This window comes from Columba livia, chromosome 4, assembly GCF_036013475.1.
Source record: "Columba livia isolate bColLiv1 breed racing homer chromosome 4, bColLiv1.pat.W.v2, whole genome shotgun sequence".
NCBI classification, from domain to species: Eukaryota; Metazoa; Chordata; class Aves; order Columbiformes; family Columbidae; genus Columba; species Columba livia.
In genome coordinates, this window is record NC_088605.1 from 52,037,140 (window position 1) to 52,055,401 (window position 18,262).

The window sequence follows — 18,262 nt, forward strand, 5'->3', positions numbered from 1 at the left end:
ACGACACACCGCAGCACAGTGTTCGGTCGCTCTTGCCCGCCGGTCGCTGCTCTCCCGGCGCCTTTTGCTTCTATCCGCCGCTTCGGATTCCCTGTTCGGGCGCCAATTGCAGAGAAAAGTCCCATCAGAGTTCCAGACCCGAGCGGACGGAGGAAGAAATGCAGCCGACTCAATATGAGTGATAAAGCATAGTTCAACTTTATTGCCCGAGATAGCGTGCATTTATACCAAATACCATAATTATGCATACTTGTCTCTATCTAATAGGCTAAGCACATTTACTTACTCCACCTACTTGGGTTTAGCTAGCTATGCGCATCCCACATTCTTCTGACTCTTATCTCTTCAAAAATATCCTGACCCTGCCTTAGTTAGTACTTTTCCGTTCCCCCCTTTCCCACGGCCTAATAGACAAGCTAACTAAGGCCTACTTATGTCAACTAAAATGGGCTCTGCTCGTACAGTTGCTTGGTGGACTCATGTCTGTGCTCCTTGAGCCAATCCCCGACACTTGACCATGAACTACTTCAAGACGACTGAAATTTCACTTTATCTTGCAAGTATATATCTCCTGCAGCAGGTATTTGAGTGGTTCCTGGGGAAATTTCAGTGATGCTTGTGTGCATACTGTTGTTGCTTCAAGGAAGTTATTATACATTTGCACCTCTATGTTATCTAATACCATGCATCTCGATTGCTGAGTTTTTGTCACCTTTCCTCTCTATGCTCCCTTGCCCTTAATTATTTTCCTGGACAAGAGAATAGACTGCACATTAAAATGAGGCCCTGAGCACGATAGCTTCAATTAGCACAGTGATATTTCATTTTTAAATTACCATACAAGTAACAGCATCTCAAGCAATGTGATGTTTTCCACATTTGATTTATTCCACAGGATTTCTAGGCAACATTTTCTACACACTGATTTCCTCATCTCACAGTATTTTTCTTATTATCTGCATAAGCCAAAGGTAGCTGAGGCAAAACACAGATACCATATAAAGGAGACAACCTAATGCAGGAGGACAATCAATTGTGCAGAAACTGGATTTTATTTGCATTTCTACAATTTGAGCTTTACTATTCAACATGACTCAATCAGACAGGATCCAATAGCTGGCTCCTGTACACTGCACTGTCCAAAAATTTCACTTGTGGGGAGGACACCAACCTGATCCTATCATGGCTGTGATGTTCAGCCTCTCTCACTGAACACTTCTCATTTCCACCTCCAAATATAAAACATAGGAAGCAACACAGAATAATTTTTTTCAGTAACAACAACAAATACTGAGGTGCCTTCCAGGACCTGACTGAGCAGATAAAACAGTATTTAGTCAGAGTTCTTATTTTGCAGTTCAAGAGATACTTCAGAGATAAATTCTCTCAGATGCTTAAGAGCCAAGTAGCTATAAAGTGGGAGGGTTTCAATTTATGTTTTTCAAACTGTAGCTCAAAGCCTAAGCAAGTTAAGCATCTATTAATACCAATCTGAAGCCAGTGGGACTTCATGGTCTCTCTTGCCTATTTTTGTAAGGTAATAAATACCTTTTGCCACTTAACAGATATGCTAATTTAATGTGTTTATTACTCTTTTCAGTAGAGTTATCACAATATTTTTCATATATGCTAAACTTTTGCTAATGGTTTGGAAAATGGTAGGTTTCGAAGCCTTGTGCTTTTCCCAGGATTTTTTCCCTTCTGAGGGATTTAGTGAATCTTCTTAGGTGGTTCCCAGCTTGTGTTCCAGAGCTGAGGCAGCATGAGTTCAGTTTCAGTTGCATAATAAGAGAAGCTTCAGCACTTTGAACACCTTTGTGCTTTAAGTAATCTTCAGTCACAACACATGGAAGTAAACACGGTTACTGTCCTTTGGCAGAAGCGATGCATGGAGTATTCGCAATAAACCTTTTGCATCAAACTATGGTCTCTGTTTTTTGAACAGTTCGACTATGAAGGTGCTGACATATCATACTCTTCTCTTTAAGATACCTAAGATTAAGAGAGGGAGAAAGCATTTAAGTAGCACAGAATGCTGCATAAGTTCAACCCAAATTTTAACATGTCAGTTGAATGGCTGAGAACTGCTGTAATGAAAGCTTTTCTCATAGAAAATGGCAATGGCTATTTACTGTTTTCTTTACATTTCCCTACCACTTTGATTCAAAGTGATTATCAGATGGTAATTTGATAAAATTGTACAGACTCTCATTGCTTTTGACCTCTGATCTCAGATACATGTTCAGACACACCAGTGCGTCTATAACTTGTACCCATTGTGCATTTGAACTCCCATCAGAAGAACACACACCACTTATCAGAAGCAAAGTTTTAAAGGGATGTCAAGAATTTGGCACTAATCTAGATTAAATGCTGTGGCTATCTGAATAGTATCACAGTCTTTATGGCATTTATACTTTCCAAGGAATTACGGAGCAGCAAGTAGAAACTGGGGAACCAGTGTAAAGCTTAGAACAAAAGAAGCCCAACAGAAGCGACCACAAGGGTCCGAACTTTCTGGGAAGGTCCACCCATGTATATGTAGTCTAGTATTTATTCTGGAATCTTTAACAGCAACAGCTCATCTGGGGATGCAGGATACAGAAAGGATTATAAATCCCACCAAGTTTCACTCAAACAGTCACACCACAGTGCTCTAACTGCACACTGCTACATAAACCTCTTGAGCCAACCCATAACTGTAAATATTCACCTGGACTGTAAGCAACACCACTAATTTTACCTCTATTTACCTTGCAATTGTTTGTTGAATCTCCTGTTGTTCTTCTTCATTTATTCTGCGCAGAATTGATTCCAAAAAGGGAAGATGAAATTGAAGATACTGAGCAACCTATCAAGAAGACAAGAAATGCACATTAGTGAGTATGTGAATTGGGAAAAACCCTGTGAAGTTTTAGAATTGAAGATATACGTACGTCACTGCTGATCTCTTCCACATCCCTGTCCATGAGAAAAAACTTGGCAATCTTCTGGGAGGGCCCCTGCAAGAGTCTGTGCAGTATGGGAACATCTCTGCTCCTCAGCTGCTTCTTTTCTGTGATTCAGAAGAAATGTCATGGTTCACAGACCATATAACATAGCCTCTAGGTACCTCATGCAACCAGCAATCTTTTTTATTGACAAAGATCCTATATTTGACTGATGGAAAATTATTAGATACAGATTAAGTCTCTAACACATAAATGCAGGAGGATGTGTCACCTCACTTATGCTGTGCATTTTGAAATAAATTGGTATATTTGACACAAAGGAGTTGCAATTTAGGTATCCAAGTATGCAGTTAAGAGACTGATCCAGGCCCATCAGCTTGACCAGAACTCCCTAAACTACAGCCACTCCATAATTGTGAAACATCGCTTCAACTTTGTATTTTGACATTTAAGGTACATGCCCATCAGTTCTCTCTCCTACTTTTTCAGGTTTTGCTTTTAATAAAGATTAAATCTCCTTCATCCTGAAGCAATAGAATAGATGATGCTGCATAAGCAATAATTTTCCTCTACAAAATTAGTACTTTGAACCAGGCATCTGCAAATCAAGACTACAATCCAAACCACGCAGTGTCTGTGACACTACCAGCTGGAACCTGGCATCCCACAGCTGCAGTGTGGCTGTGCAGAACATAAATTAGACCAGAAAAGTGTCTTAAACACAGCTGTCAAATACAGGAAAAACTAAGGCCTGTTTAGCTGAACCAACCACACTCACAGGACTCAGAGCACACAGAACAAAGTACTCACATTTTCCTTGCCATCAGAGGACCACACATCTCTAAGGGGTTTCTAGAAAAGCCAAAAAGCCACACCATGCCTACACTGCCTGAACAAGGACAGACGCCTGGGATGAATTCTGTCACTCCCAGTTAAGCGGTGCACACACACGCACACACACACAGGATAATTAGAGATGAAGCAATCAAACAGCAATGTCTGGCTTACCTCCAGATGCATGGATAATACAAAGTGCAAATTCATGTGGACTGTTTTCTATCTGTTAAACACAAAAGAACAACAACAAAAAAATCTGTTCAGACTGACTGATACATGTCCCTAACATTTAATTAGCATCAGATATTCTCTGTGCTTTTCAACTCAGATATTTAAATCTAAGTCTAAGAGTGGGATCCCGTCAGTGGAAAAGTTAAAGGATAGTGGATTTGAGTAAGATATAAAGCTGTGCTGCCATGTTCATTGTCCCTGTGCCCCACCACATCATCTTCACTTACATTATCATGTTGCCCACATCAGCAACATGCCCTCTCAACAATAACAGATCTTTCCAGTCTTCATTTCCTTGGAACATCCTTAACTAGTTCAGACAACTTCCTTTTCAGGTGATCAGCAGATTTACCAAGGGTATTAGAACTAGGGTAAAACCCTAGGATCTCTTCCTGTACACTTGTCTACACAACCACATTCAGAAAATAGCAGTTCTCCTCAACACTTACTTTTTGACTTATTCTCTACAACCTGCTCAGTAATTGCATTCAATATGCTATTATTCATAGCAGCCAAATTATCCTGTTTAGTATTTCACTACCAAGTCTCACTAAGCATGTGAAGTCATTCTGCAATAACTCTATTTAGCTTGTCTAGATATGCTATCAAAAATTGTACACTAAAAAGCTATGTAGAATAAAGATATTGGAGAAACACACAGCACTAGTGGTAAATATATATTTCTGACTGAGTATAATCATGTAATCATGTTAATGGAAGATGGTACAAAGAAACTCCAAAGGGTGGGGCAGGGGAAAGACAGCATGGCACTGATCTTGAGCATGATTTTTAACCCTGACTTTCTGGAGCTTTTGATGTGCCTGGATCTAACAGAACACCTACCTCAGCCACTCAGGCTATAAGAGAACTCCCTTTTGTTTCAAGCAAAAGACAATTATGAGGGCCTGTCATTAGAGGGAAGCATGGCCATGTGCATTTAACATACAACCCTCCTCTGGGTGGGGAAATGCTGATGGTGCAGCAGTGCTTTCCCTTCCTGTGCACAAGTTTATACATTCTGTGGTTCTTCCTTCACTGCCAACGATACACTTAAATACCTCTTCTAGACTCAAACAGCTGTGAAATATTTGTAAAATAAAACTGTTCCTTAAAAAATGCTCTTTTTTTTTTTTTTTTTTTTCCTTATGATCTGTTCCATGAACTATACCCTCCCAGTTATTTCCTGCCTTTCACCCAGCACTGGTATGACACAGTTGATTTAACATTTCTAAACATGGCTGCTCTTGCTTGTGCAACCACACAGATAGTTACCTTAAACTTTTGAAGCAATTGTTCTATTACTTGTCTTGTTCTCATCTGGCTATTTATTCTTATTTTGGTTTCTGATCCAAAAGCTGGAGTAAAAACTGATGTCTAGGAATAAAAACAGCAGCAAAAGAGCATATTATGAGAACTCCTTTACTCAACAGCTGGGACTCAAAAGGATCTAAACCAACACAGCTCCAGAGTAAGCTGTAGGGTATATAGATAAGGGCTAGCAGAGTCCTCAGGAGAAGGAAACAGCACCTCCAGGATGCAGCACCACTGAGGACCCTGCACACCCTTGCCTCATGCAGTTGGCCATGCAGACTTGACCTACCTCTGAAGAAGACCCAGAAAATAGACCTCAGGGGCTGAGCCCAAGTCCCAGTGATGGGGAACAGTGGGGAGTGCCCCTCTTGGCTGAGAGGGGGCAGGGGAAGTCCAGAAGCTTGCTGGACATCTTTATATGTCCCAGTAGCCAACCTCAGGTGATGAGACACAAGCATAAACATTTGTACCTCATGGTTGTAGAAATGTCCATTAATTGAAAACCTGTGAGTTTCTACTTCTGTCCTTGCTATCATGGGGAACTTGGTCCTCTTGTGCACAGCAGCAGCATTGCTGACAGTGCTGGGCAGGGTAGCTGGATCATGTTCCTTCTTGCTCTTGGGCTTCAGAGTACAGCTTTCATAACATGGGTAACCTGGACAAAATGAAACCACATCAGTATATTGTACAGCTGCTCTCTACCTTCCTTGCCAGCAGCACCGCAGGAGGAAGGTTCTTGGTGGAGAGATGGTTTTTGCATTATTTTTTTATGTGGCTGGGGGGATGGTAGTAGAACAGTGCACGGGTGTACAACTAAGAGCAACAGGCTGTTTGCGAAGGCCACACTAACATTTTGTTCACTTCTCGGGAATTATTTATTCGGTGAAAGCACAGCCCATTATTACTGTCCATTTGAAAAGTTATCTACACAGTAATTGTCTTCACTAGCCTGTCATATGCCAGTATTTCACTAGCATGCAATAGGCATTTAACAGAGACAGATTTCCCTTTACCGGTAGAGAAGGTCAAATTATTTTTGCTTGGTCACAGAACAAAGAATTTTTAAGGAATGTAAGAGCACAGACACGAACTTTGCTTAAGATTCAGCTTTTCTTCAGTAGATGTCAATGTCTCCCTGCTAAGACAATGCAGATCATCAAATTCTCCCCAGCGAGTCATTCCCCTGAAACACCAAACATACAGTTAATTACTCCTCATTAACTCAGTGAATTCAATTTATCCTGTAGCCAGGCTTCACATAATACATTCCTATTGCTGTTCAAATATAGATTATGACTACAGACTTCACTGTGGTATACGAAGGCAGTAATTTTTAGCTCAGATTGTAATAAAACTAGTTGGTAATGTGTGGTATGACTAGGGATCCCAAATGCAACAGTCCTATTTAGAGCCTGCTGAACGTTGACCATGATGTTCCTTAAATTATTTGTAGTAATTCTTTATCTGTTTTATAGCAATGCCTTGGATAAACCAAAGGAAGGATAGCTGGCAGGCATACAGAAAAAAACCTCCATATATTATGGTTTAAACAGTCATAAGACACATCATGTCTTAACACAGATGGAGACAGGAAAGATTAAGTTACCCCACTGGCCTCTCATGTTATCCAAACCATTTCTGTAGGGGAACACAGAGTTCAGTCCAGCCTGCTTCAAACCCCAGATTTCTTTATGCCAATACTTCCATAAATCATTGCATAAACTCTCTAACAATAAGTCTTTGGTTTGTTACTGCTCTAATGGAAAATAAACCAATTTTCAGGAAAAATATTAAAAGATCATTTCATATGTATATTCAAAACAATATTCAACTAACTCCAATGAAAAGGCCAAAAACAATCTCAGTTTTGTTCCATACATTTTAAAAGTTCATTCAAGATCAAACAGCCAAGCTGCTCTGCCTACCTTAAAAAAGCAAGTCAGGGCAGCTTCCTGTTTCTGTTATCATTAATTAATACTTACCTTAAGATTCAAATCTCCACCAGTCATATGTTTCTTAAGAAATAAAAGGCAAAGCTAAACTTGAACTGCCTAAAAGGCAGTGACCACTAGACCTGGTCAAGGTAAACAAAGAGAACCAGATTTGTCTCAGACTCAAGTTGTTTGTTAGTTACTCCTGACAAGTGACATCCCTTAACGTCAAAAGCAAGAGACAGGGATTTAACCGGAGCTACACTGGGTGGTAGAATTAAATCCACAGTTCAAACATGTACCATGAGCAGCTTAAGGCAGTGGGTAATTAAGAAAGTGAGCTCTTGAATACAAAAATAATCAGGGAATTGTTCAGGGTAAACATTGGCTTAGCCTCCTTATTACACATTACTCAGCTTTAGTTCATCAGATGTAATTAAAAAAAAAAATCACTAACCAAGGTTTGGGAAATAGTGTTCAAAACACAAAGAATAAATACTCTAAGCACCTACCTCCTTTTTTTTTTTTTTTTTTTTTTTTTTTTTTTTTTTTTTTTTTTTTAAAAGATAGGCCAAATATAGCAAGTGTCAGATCAGCACAATGCACTCTAACATGAAACGTCACAGGCAGCAGTCTGAAGAAGCAGATGATCTGTGTGTATTTCTAAGGTGTTTTAACAGAATTTGCATGGCCAAAGCCCTGGATTTAACTTCTCCTTGAGAAGCAATGGTGTCACACCTGAGGTACCTTGGAAGGTAACCTGTGATAGATAATCGCTTACCACTAACCCTTACCTTTTACTAGAGAACAAACCCACACTTTCTGCAGACTTCAATGTTACAAAAGAAGTTATCTGCTTCTCATCCTGAATTTTTAATTGGATAGGATGTCGGACTCCCCAAAATATCAACAAGATTCCTTCAATAAATGGTTTGCTTCCTTCTTGCTGGGGGAAAAAAAAAAAAAAAAAAAGGATAGAGTATATAAAAAATAAGCAGTGCTGCATATTAACCAAAAAATAATAGAGTGATAACAATTGATTTCTACTCAAATTAACAGGAACGTGTTGAAATTGGTCAAGACAGAGTCCTGGAACAGGTTAACCTGAGAGTTCATGTAATCTCCATCCATAAGGTATTTCCAAAACAGCTAAAGCTACTGCTGACCTGATCTCACTTCAGCCTTAGTATGACTTTAACCAAGAGTTTTTCCAAGCAACATGTCTGCAGCTCCATGCAATTATAAGTCAAATCCTATTTGTTCTACTTGTATGACTAGCTCTTCTGAAATCAGGGCACTAAGAAGGTAGGAAGTGGAAGAATGATAAATGAAGAAGAAGTAGTTAATGAATCTGTCCTTGTTGACCCAGGGCACTGCATCAGTCCAAACCCCGTTATCGGTCCCATTCTTGCTGACACCAAACTGTCACAGCAGAATGAGCTCAGACAAAAAAGGACTACCTGTTTTCAGACCATTTTTGCTCCAAATTTCTCTAAGTGTCCTTTTTGGGTCTTAATATCAGCAGAACAAGAGAAATGCAGCTTGTGAAGGATAAGGAAGTTCAGACCTCTAAACAAGGCACTCTGTGGTATGAGAGACAGTTCATACTTCCATACTTCAGTGCCACAGGATCTTCTAGTCTGCACAGAAGACACATTCCTGGGGCTATGCTTACGAGTGTACTGTAGATTTAACATTTGAGGAAAGAGCGACAGTATGTGATGGTAGTGACAGAGTGATGGTAGTCCTGCCATCACATGCTTTTGGCTCAAGCTAGAGGGACAAGGGGGAACTGCATACTAAAGATTTGCAGTTCTGCTCACTCCCAGCTAATAATACAAGATTTGAGAAGTCACCCCAAAGAATGATTTCCTGTGGTACATGCAATGCTATGGTGAGGAGATCACACTTAAAAATCTGAAACTCTCACTAGTCTGAACATACCTATTTCTGTTCTCTTCACAGAATCTGACTCTCGCTGTGCTGTTTTGTTTACAGTGAAATACTCCATCTAATATACTAACACAAAACAGGTATCTCACACTGTTCAGCATAGCTGCATTAAACATCAGCACCTGTTACTGCTTTTCCTACTGTTATGCTGTGCTTTTCGTATTATTGTTACATAGACCCTTACCTGATTATATGACAGCTGCAGATTTTCTTGATCAGAATAGTAAGAGTTGTAAGTCTTCAGAAGAGAACTGAGCTGCTCTCTAGAATAAAAGATCACAATGAAAACAATTTTTAAACATCTCTGTCACTGTGAAATCCAGGTGATAAGTGGCAGGGTAACACCCTGTATCTGTGTTACCCACTGAATCTTTGTAAATGTTTGTTAATGATTAATACAGGAACTCCAGGAATAAAATTTTGTCAAGATCCTAGATTGCTTCTAAGTTGCTTGTTTAAAGACTTGATACACAGCAGAAATTAATTAGTCACAGTCTGATGTGACATTAATAACAATGCCCTAGAATAACTTGTACTTCGGTCTTCCGTTACAGTTATGAGGAGAAAGCAAGCAGGAACAACACTCCCATGCACAAATGTTGCAAATGAAGTAGGTTACAATTTGTTTTCCCTGCATGGTGGTTTCCATGTGTTTTTTTGTACTTTTTTCAGATACTCTTCTTATTTCAAAATATCTACAGCATACTTAGACAAAACACTTGAGTTTCTTTCTACTTGAAACATAACAGATTTGCACTAAGTCTTTGCTCAGTAGAACAAAGATGAAGAGAACCTCTTTCAACAAGCAAGGATAAGCCTGCCCATCACCCCAGATTTCAAATAGAAATTCATGATGCAATTGAAAAAAAGTAGTATAGTGTTCTGCTGCAAAAACACTGCATAGAGGCAGGAAGGCAATGTGAGACATGCTGGTGCTAATTATGTTTAAAACTTAGTATTTAAGACCCACCGTGGGAAATAACTATGCCTGTCTCCACCTTTCAAAAACTCGCAACACTGCAGAAGAAGAGAGTTTCAGAAAATGGTTCAAATTTGATGACATTTCAAAATTACCTAATTAGAGCTACTGCACAGCTGAGTTGCTAGCCCATGGCCTCTGCCTCCTCCCTGTGGCAACTTCATCTGGAAAAAACTTTAGCTACTGGATTTATACTGAATGATTGCCAAACCTCCTGGGAAATTCCAGCAGAGACTGAGCTGCTTTTGAAGAAGGAGACACACCAAGTTGACAGGGTCCAAAGAAGAGCAAGGGGAGTGATAAGTGGTATGAATCATGATGAAGACAAGTTGCAGCTCAGGTTAAAGAAGGCCTGAACAAAGACAGAATTAAGTGATGTCTATTTCAGGACCATCAAGAATGAAATGCTCTTCCCCAAACCAACTAAGCAGCAAACATTTAGACTGTAATTCAAGAAAGCAATTTCCACCAGCAGAGACAATTAGAGATGGGAAACAATTGCATGGAAAGGTACGCATTCTTCCTCACAGACAAACCCTGAAGCACTAAGTGAGATGAATAACCATCAAAATGGTTTAATGTACTGTCTTGCAGTGGTGAGTGAAGACACCAAGTTTGCTTCCAAATACTGTATATTACTTCCATGTTTTTGTCTAGTATGAGATAACATAACAGCCAAAACGTAGGCAAAACACATCTCTCAGTAAGTTCCACAGAGACTTATTGAAACTATTTAAGAGTTATGTACTACCAGAAGCACAATTGCAACTTCTACATCAGTGTTAAGTTAAAAAAAAAAAAAAGAAAAAATAAAACAAAAACTCACACCACAACAAAACACCCCAAAACCAAAAGATGACTTCTAACACTGTCACAAAAAAAAACACAAAAAACACCAAAAAATCCCCCACACACCCCCCAAAAAAACCACACACACAAGAATGCTACTCAGTAGTACTCAGTAGAAATCACATTTCAAATATTTCACCAGAGTTCACCAAGAACAAAGAAATAACATCAGAGGTGCAGAAATATATGAACAAAAACCATATACAAAATATTACACACCTCCTTCTACAAGAGATATATTTAAAGAGAGGGGCTTCACAATACAGCCTTGGGGAACAGGAAACACTATCATGTATAGTTTCAGCAGAATTTTTAACAGTTGTTTTCCTGTAAAAGTCACAACACACCTACATCCCAAATTGCAAGGATATTATCAATGGTGACAGTGGCACTTTTATCAGAGATTACAAACCAAAGAGTGATCTCTCTCCTAGGAACAGGAACAAGACCAGCTTGTCAGTTGTTGCAAAGAAGACCAGAAGGATATTTTCAGGGCGGAAGTCAATGTTATTTCATAGCATCTCTCTGATCAGACTATGCCTCAATTTACTCAAGCTGACCATTTAAATGCCTGCACAGTTGACTGTGTAAACTTAAAAAACAAACAAACAAAAAATCAGCATTGCTCAGGGGATCTCACCTAAGATATTAGGAAATGCCAAGAAATCAGTGCAAGAGAATAGGAAAAGGATGGATGATGCTAAGAAATGTGAATAATGTAGGTGGAAACTTCTATGTTTGATTTTAAGTGTACCAACTAGACAATGGAAGTATCTTCTGTGACACTGTCACACAGTCTTACTCCAGCAGCCTACACCTTCTTCTGTGGCTTATGATGCACACACTCTCACTTTCAGCCTTTGCTATCCACAGTCCTTTCAAGAGCTCAAGCAGGAACTTTCAACAGGGTGATGTTTCTCAGTCACCTGGTACTATTTCTAAGTTTCCAAAGAATCTGGATACATATCTCTTAATAACACTAAGCAGAACTATATCATGGTGTGTCTCTACATGGGATACAGACATGTAGCACCTGCTTCTTCCTTTGGAGTGAGGCAGGCAGACATCTGACAGGCTGGAGAGGGAAGTAGTGGGGGAGCTTGGAGGCCAGTTAGCGTGTGTGTGTGCATGTGCTTGGAGTGGGGGGAATGCAGAGTGTACAAGTGAAAAACTTTCCCTGGCATACTCTATCCATTCCTTGTTCCACCTAATAAATCAAACTTGGCAATGTACTGTTAGCTGGTGAGAGGGGAGAATATAAACCAGGCTTTCATTCAGCAGGTAACATTAGGACAAGGGCTGCACCACTAAACTCAACAAGGTTAACTGCATTCTCTTCTAACACTCTGGATGTAAACTATTTACTTTGTTAACTTACTGCAACTCCTCAAAACGTATTTTGAAGTGGCTTTATCAAGAGTGCTGGGCTCTAAACCAGCATTTTCAACATTTATTTCAAATCACTTTCATCTTAAATCCTAGTAACATGGGTGGTGAAAGCCTTTATTTCATTGTGTTGGAATAGCTCATCACAGGTTCTTCGTGTCTCGTGAGCTATGAGGGATCATATTTGGGTCAACACACAAAAAGCGTTAATGAATCAGGTATAAGCAAAATTTTGATCACACCGGCTAAAGGTCAGCAAGATTAAGGGCATCTTGGCCTCATAGACAGGGAAAATACATATGCAATATAAGATTAACATACAAGTAGGAGAGATGTAGGTTTTTTTGACCTATGTTGTGATAGACCTGCTTGTGGAATGTTTAAAACCTAAGCCTTTTTATGCTTAGGAGCCTAATATCTTTGGCAATCATTTTATTGACAGCTGTTATTTTTTTCAAGCTTTTTCCAGGTAAGAAGTTGGGTAGATCAGTTCCCTGAAGACAGATTAGGAATACATATGGATTTAGGTCACAATCTGAGACCCAGCTGTTACTCTTAGTCCATGTTGGCAGCATAGGCAAATAAAATCACAGTCTAAAAACACTAAGTGATGTTTTAAGGGCTATCTCTGAGGCAGATACCACTTCTCAGAGTAAGCTCTGAAAATTTCCACTTAGTTTCTTGCTTTGTCTCGAAAAAACTTTCCAGTAACTTCCACAGAAGTTTGCACATTGAAATCTTTCAAGTTTCAGTCTTGCATTAGTGCAAGCAGCTGTGATGAACCACACAAGCCATTAGAAAAGCCCTGATGGAGAGATTTAACAGTAGCTCACACTGACTCATTTGTCCTTGTGTAGTGGAGAGATGACAGAATTTTTTTTTTTTTTTTTTTAGCACCAGGATGAAGTAACACATGCACCAGCCTACTAGTTCTAGAACGAGTCTTAGTGTAACACAACTTCACTACAAAGGCCCAAAGATGGCCCTAATCAAGATCCAAATGGTTGTCATCTCAGAGTTATGCTGCCAGAAAAATCAGTGGCTTTTGTTGTTTTGCAAGACTGATCTCCATAGCACAGCTTTTTGACAACAGCCAAATGCAGCCATCAACAGAAGCCAAAGATAATTAACTGGTAGAAGGACATAGTGATAAACCCAAAAAAAGGTAATGTTTACTGCAGATTCACCACGTTCTTCAGTAAAGAAAGTAGGATAAAAAGGGAGAAGTAAGGTCAAGACTCCCAGTGGTAAACCACAAGAGACCCCAAATTGTGTTCATTACAAATACTAACCCAGAAAAATTCACCTATGTCCTCTTCTCCCCTAAGCCCTGTGCATTCATCCATGGATATTTATGACAGCTATGCTTAAAGACACAATAATTCAGCCAGCCAAATAATCTCACGTGCTTTAGTCAGCCTTTTGATCCAGCCATTGTGCAATTCCCAAAGAGCAGGCTTGCCATGTCAGCAAGATTTGCATGATACCACTGGAAGAGTAGTTACCCAACAGCAGATTCAAGGCATAGATGAGGGATGATAGTCTGGAAATTCCACTGGAAGCAAGTTTGAGTGCATATGGAATACACTAGCGATTCTTTAAATGCTTATTAATTTTTTTCTTAAGGCAAAGAAGCATGAAAAGTGCTTTAAACCATGACTGTAATGCAAAATGGTCTCGATCAGGAGGAAAAAACCACCACCACCAAAACCACAACACACAAAAACAAAACAAAGACACTGTTTCATTTAGAACACTTCCAAATGCTTTTGTATGCCATACAAAAGTTCACACAGATTAATTACCCCTGATGTAGAAGCAGTATGTCCCAAAGCAGCATCAATACAAAGAGAACAACTATTTAGGAGAAAGGAAAGGATGCCTTTATTGCCTGTCTGTTTTGGGCAAAGCTCCAACACTCCTCCTTAAGAAAGGAGAAATGAAGAGTAGTGCTCATGCTGCATAAGAGCATCAGGATTCAGATGCAAATACCTATGGCAGCACGAGACATTTTACCCTAGGCTCCATCCCTGGGTGCATTTGTGGTTTGCTTCTTCAATGGTCCCACAGAAACATCAAGACACATGGAAGTGAAGTGAGAAAAGAGCCCCCTCTTCCAATTCCTGTGCTCTGAGGAACAAGGGAAAACTTAATCGCCTAAAAAAGTGATGGAACTACACGCCAGGAGAACCAGGGTTTATGGCACCATTTGGAAGAATTCCTACCAGCCAGATTTAACTGTGGAAAAGCACCCCACAAAAGCCAGTTCAAGTGCAATTCCAAGCTTTTTAAAGAACGACTTTCACTTGCCACTGAATAGAGATTGCAGCCTGACAGGTCTTTCTGCAAGTAAAGCCTGCCATCTGGGGCTAAAGATGAAAACCCGTATCTTAAGCAAGCAGAGCTCGAGTTAAACACTGGAATTCATGCTCCATTCCAATCGATTTCAAAGATAGGAAGGTCTTCTTCCCTAATATGAAATTTTATTTCAGTATCCACTAAAAGTACGGTTTTACCTAATGAACAAAATGCACAGACCAAAAGGTTTAATGTTCTGTTTTTCAAAATCCAAATAAAGGGCAACTTTGTCCTGTAGATACTTCACAGAAGGCAAGTTGTAGGAATTGCTGCTGCTATGGGCTCAGCTCCCTACAGGATCCTCTGAGTAGGGGGGACTAGCTTGAATTAATTGTCATTAAATGTGGGGGGTTTAATAATTTACCTTGTTATGGACTTCTCCTCATTGATGGAAAGAGGTGGTAGATGCTGTGCTTTCATAGTCACTTTCTTCATTTATTCAGAAGAGATGAAACTCAAAAGGAAAAAAAAAAAAAAAAAAAAAAAAGAGTTTACATCCACTAATGCCACTAACAAAAATACATGGTAAACACAACAATAAAACCTTAGTTTGCTAAATGACACAGGCCCAGACACTCATTCTAAGGGCTGACTACACCATATTTTGACAACTTTGCACTTGGCATTAACACCTAAATATTTCCCACTCCTAGTAAAAAAAGCCGTAAGTCTTTCCCACCAAGTACATCACAGTACCTTAAATCCCAGATACTACATATACAAGTAGTTTTAGGATTACTCCACTACTCAATGATCATTCTTAACTTGCTAGCAGACTGAGACTGCAACCCACTTTCTGGTTAGCATTCATTTGTTAATTATGGATAGAGCATTGCCCGGGATCACACACACTTAAGAAAAAAAGACGACTCCACAAACCACCCTTAACCAGGTTTGTGAAATTAAACAAGAGGTGTTGATCATTGGCAGAGTCCTGCAGCACAAAAAGAAAGTAGTTGAGATACTACAGAGAGAAAAAGGTTATAATTAAAGTGATGTAGCAATATAATTTACAGGTCTCCATGTAGTGATTCTAACGCACCGTGTAGGCAGCAAGCCAGACCCACGAGACTCCAACAATGCGTTTCTCAATAAGCTTAATTATGGAGTCTTGGCCACTTTCATTCCCCCTCAGATACTAGAAGAACAGGCAGATTGAGGAAAGTAAGAGAAGAGACTCAGACTCAAGATTGACAACTGATACTACACTGAAAGAAACCTTAATCTCAGCCCAATAAGTGTTTTTCTGAGATGGAGAAAAAAGCAACCAAGCCAACCAACCAAAACAAAAACAAGAATCACACTGAAAACAATAAGATCTCTACAGACTGCAATGGAAGTGGATTACTCCACTTTTTATTTTTCTCTTGCTTAGGCATGATGACAGAGGAATCTGCCTAACAGCACACAATATCCTTCCTCCCTTATGCCAGGAGACTGACTAGAATCTCATCTCACACTGCATTGGACAGAGCCTGGTCCTGGTGAGACCACATCTGGAATATTGTGCCCAGTTCTGGGCACCTCAGTTCAAGAAGGACAGGGAACTGCTGGAGAGAGTCCAGCACAGAGCCACAAAGATGATTAAGGGAGTGGAGCATCTCCCTTATGACGAAAGGCTGAGGAAGCTGGGTCTCTTTAGCCTGGAGAAGAGGAGACTGAGGGGTGACCTCATTAATATCTACAAATATGTAAAGGGTGAGTATCACAAGGATGGAGCCAGGCTCTTTCCAGTGACAACTGATGGTAAGACAAAGGGTAATGGGTTCAAACTTGGAACACAAGAGGTTCCACTTCAATTTGAGAAGAAACTTCTTCTCAGTGAGGGTGATAGAGCACTGGAACAGGCTGCCCAGGGGGGCTGTGGAGTCTCCTTCTCTGGAGACATTCAAAACCCACCTGGACATGTTCCTGTGTGACCTCATCTAGGTGTTCCTGCTCTGGCAGGGGGATTGGACTAGATGATCTTTTGAGGTCCCTTCCAATCCCTAACATTCTGTGATTCTGTGGTCAAAGATGTCTGAAAACTGTTCTTTATAGTACTCATGACAAGTAGCATTCAGCAAATAAATTCAGAAGAGAAATTAAAAGCTTGAAAAGATCAGGGCTGCCTTAAGAGTTAGCGCCTAGCTTCTGTGCGAACTATCCTAAACTACTGAGCTGCTTTTTTAGAAGAACAGAATCATTTAGGACTGAAAAGAAGTTACATAAACCTTCCATAGTGATAGATGAACAGCTTCTAAAAATATATATGTGGACAAATGAGAAGTTGTGCAGAAAAATACATTATCTTCAACCTACAAAAGATACAGGAAGTTATTTCACAACCTCTAAAACTGAGGGCACTACCAAAATGAGCTTTATGCAAGGAACAGGGGTTTCTAATAGCCCTTCACCAGTAGTTCACCGAAAAAAAAGTAGGAAGGCTCCCATATATCCCCTGTCCTTTGGGTGACATCCACTAAGGCAAAAACATACCCAAAAACCAAATAAGCCCAGGGACCTCTGTACAGACATGAGACCGTATATAAGGAAGAGATTGCTGTACGCTGGGATAATAGTGTTGGTTTTTTGCCTCTGAAATGAGTTCAGTAACCATTGGCCGCACCTTGAAACCTGCTTTTATGTGATTTATTAATACCTTCAACTGAATCAACTGCCTATGCCAATCTAATTGCAAAACAATTTTAAAAGATGCAGAGGAGTTTATGTACATTGGCACCTGAGTAACTGGATATACACTAAGCTTCCTCCCATCTGTCAGGAAACAACATGTTCAGAAGAGCAGATAGCCAAGTCACCACTATTAAACATCAAGCATTGACGCTAGCAAGATCTAGCACTGCTTCATTGCACATTGTTGCATTCTTTTCAATATAAATTTGACCTTGAAATGATTCATATGAAAGAAAAAGCCGATCTCTACAGATTAAGAGAAGTGATCTTTACATACACACACTGAAAAAGTGAGATAATCACTGAACTATCTGTTCTGTTACAAAGTGAACGGCTCTCACTAAATTAGTTGCCTTAAAAGCCTTATGCATATCTTAAATTAGGCGGTTGCCATTAAAATGAAACAAACTGGAAAACTAGTGGGTGATGGAAATAATTCTTCAATGATGCCCCCCCTGTTCTCTCACTCTCTGGCTGATTAGCCTGGACCTTTTCTCCTACAGTTGGCACGGAAGCACAAAAAATGCTTGTTACATTTTCCTCAGTTATGTGACCTGTTTTACTTTTCCATGTACCCTTCCCATCATCAGCCAGCAGGTTGAGAACATGCAATGACGTTCCCAGCACAATTATTTGACACAAAAAATGACAGTATATTTACACTGGTGCTCCACAGATCCATAATGCTGTCACATTTTCTATCACCTCCCAGTATTTGTTTGTTTTCCATATCACTTCCCCATAGCTCTTTTGAGGAAACAAACAGGGGAAGAAAGATTTATTTTTCATAAATCCCATTC

The 18,262-nt window shown here is 39.8% G+C and overlaps 1 protein-coding gene across 6 annotated transcripts in view; it reads right to left on the reverse strand.

Moving 5' to 3' along the window:
- Positions 1-175: 175 nt before the first annotated feature.
- Positions 176-18,262, reverse strand: part of RASSF6 (Ras association domain family member 6) — a 90,605-nt gene continuing 72,518 nt past the window's right edge. For 3 of the 6 annotated variants that reach the window (XR_010472339.1, XR_010472337.1, XR_010472338.1), the window contains 7 exons: positions 15,151-15,240; positions 9,399-9,477; positions 8,056-8,207; positions 6,422-6,513; positions 5,292-5,985; positions 3,960-4,011; positions 2,935-3,055 (listed from right to left, as the gene is read on the reverse strand). Coding sequence is in view for 2 of the 6 variants with exons in the window: in XM_065061673.1 (XP_064917745.1) it covers positions 1,917-1,992; positions 2,754-2,851; positions 2,937-3,055; positions 3,960-4,011; positions 5,292-5,393; positions 5,801-5,985; positions 6,422-6,513; positions 8,056-8,207; positions 9,399-9,477; positions 15,151-15,221 (1,026 nt within the window). In the remaining 4 variants the exon portion in view is untranslated. Of the gene's footprint in view, positions 1,993-2,753; positions 2,852-2,934; positions 3,056-3,959; positions 4,012-5,291; positions 5,986-6,421; positions 6,514-8,055; positions 8,208-9,398; positions 9,478-15,150; positions 15,241-18,262 lie in introns of those variants that run through there. The other 3 variants (XM_065061673.1, XM_005498534.3, XR_010472340.1) reach the window with 2 other exon arrangements.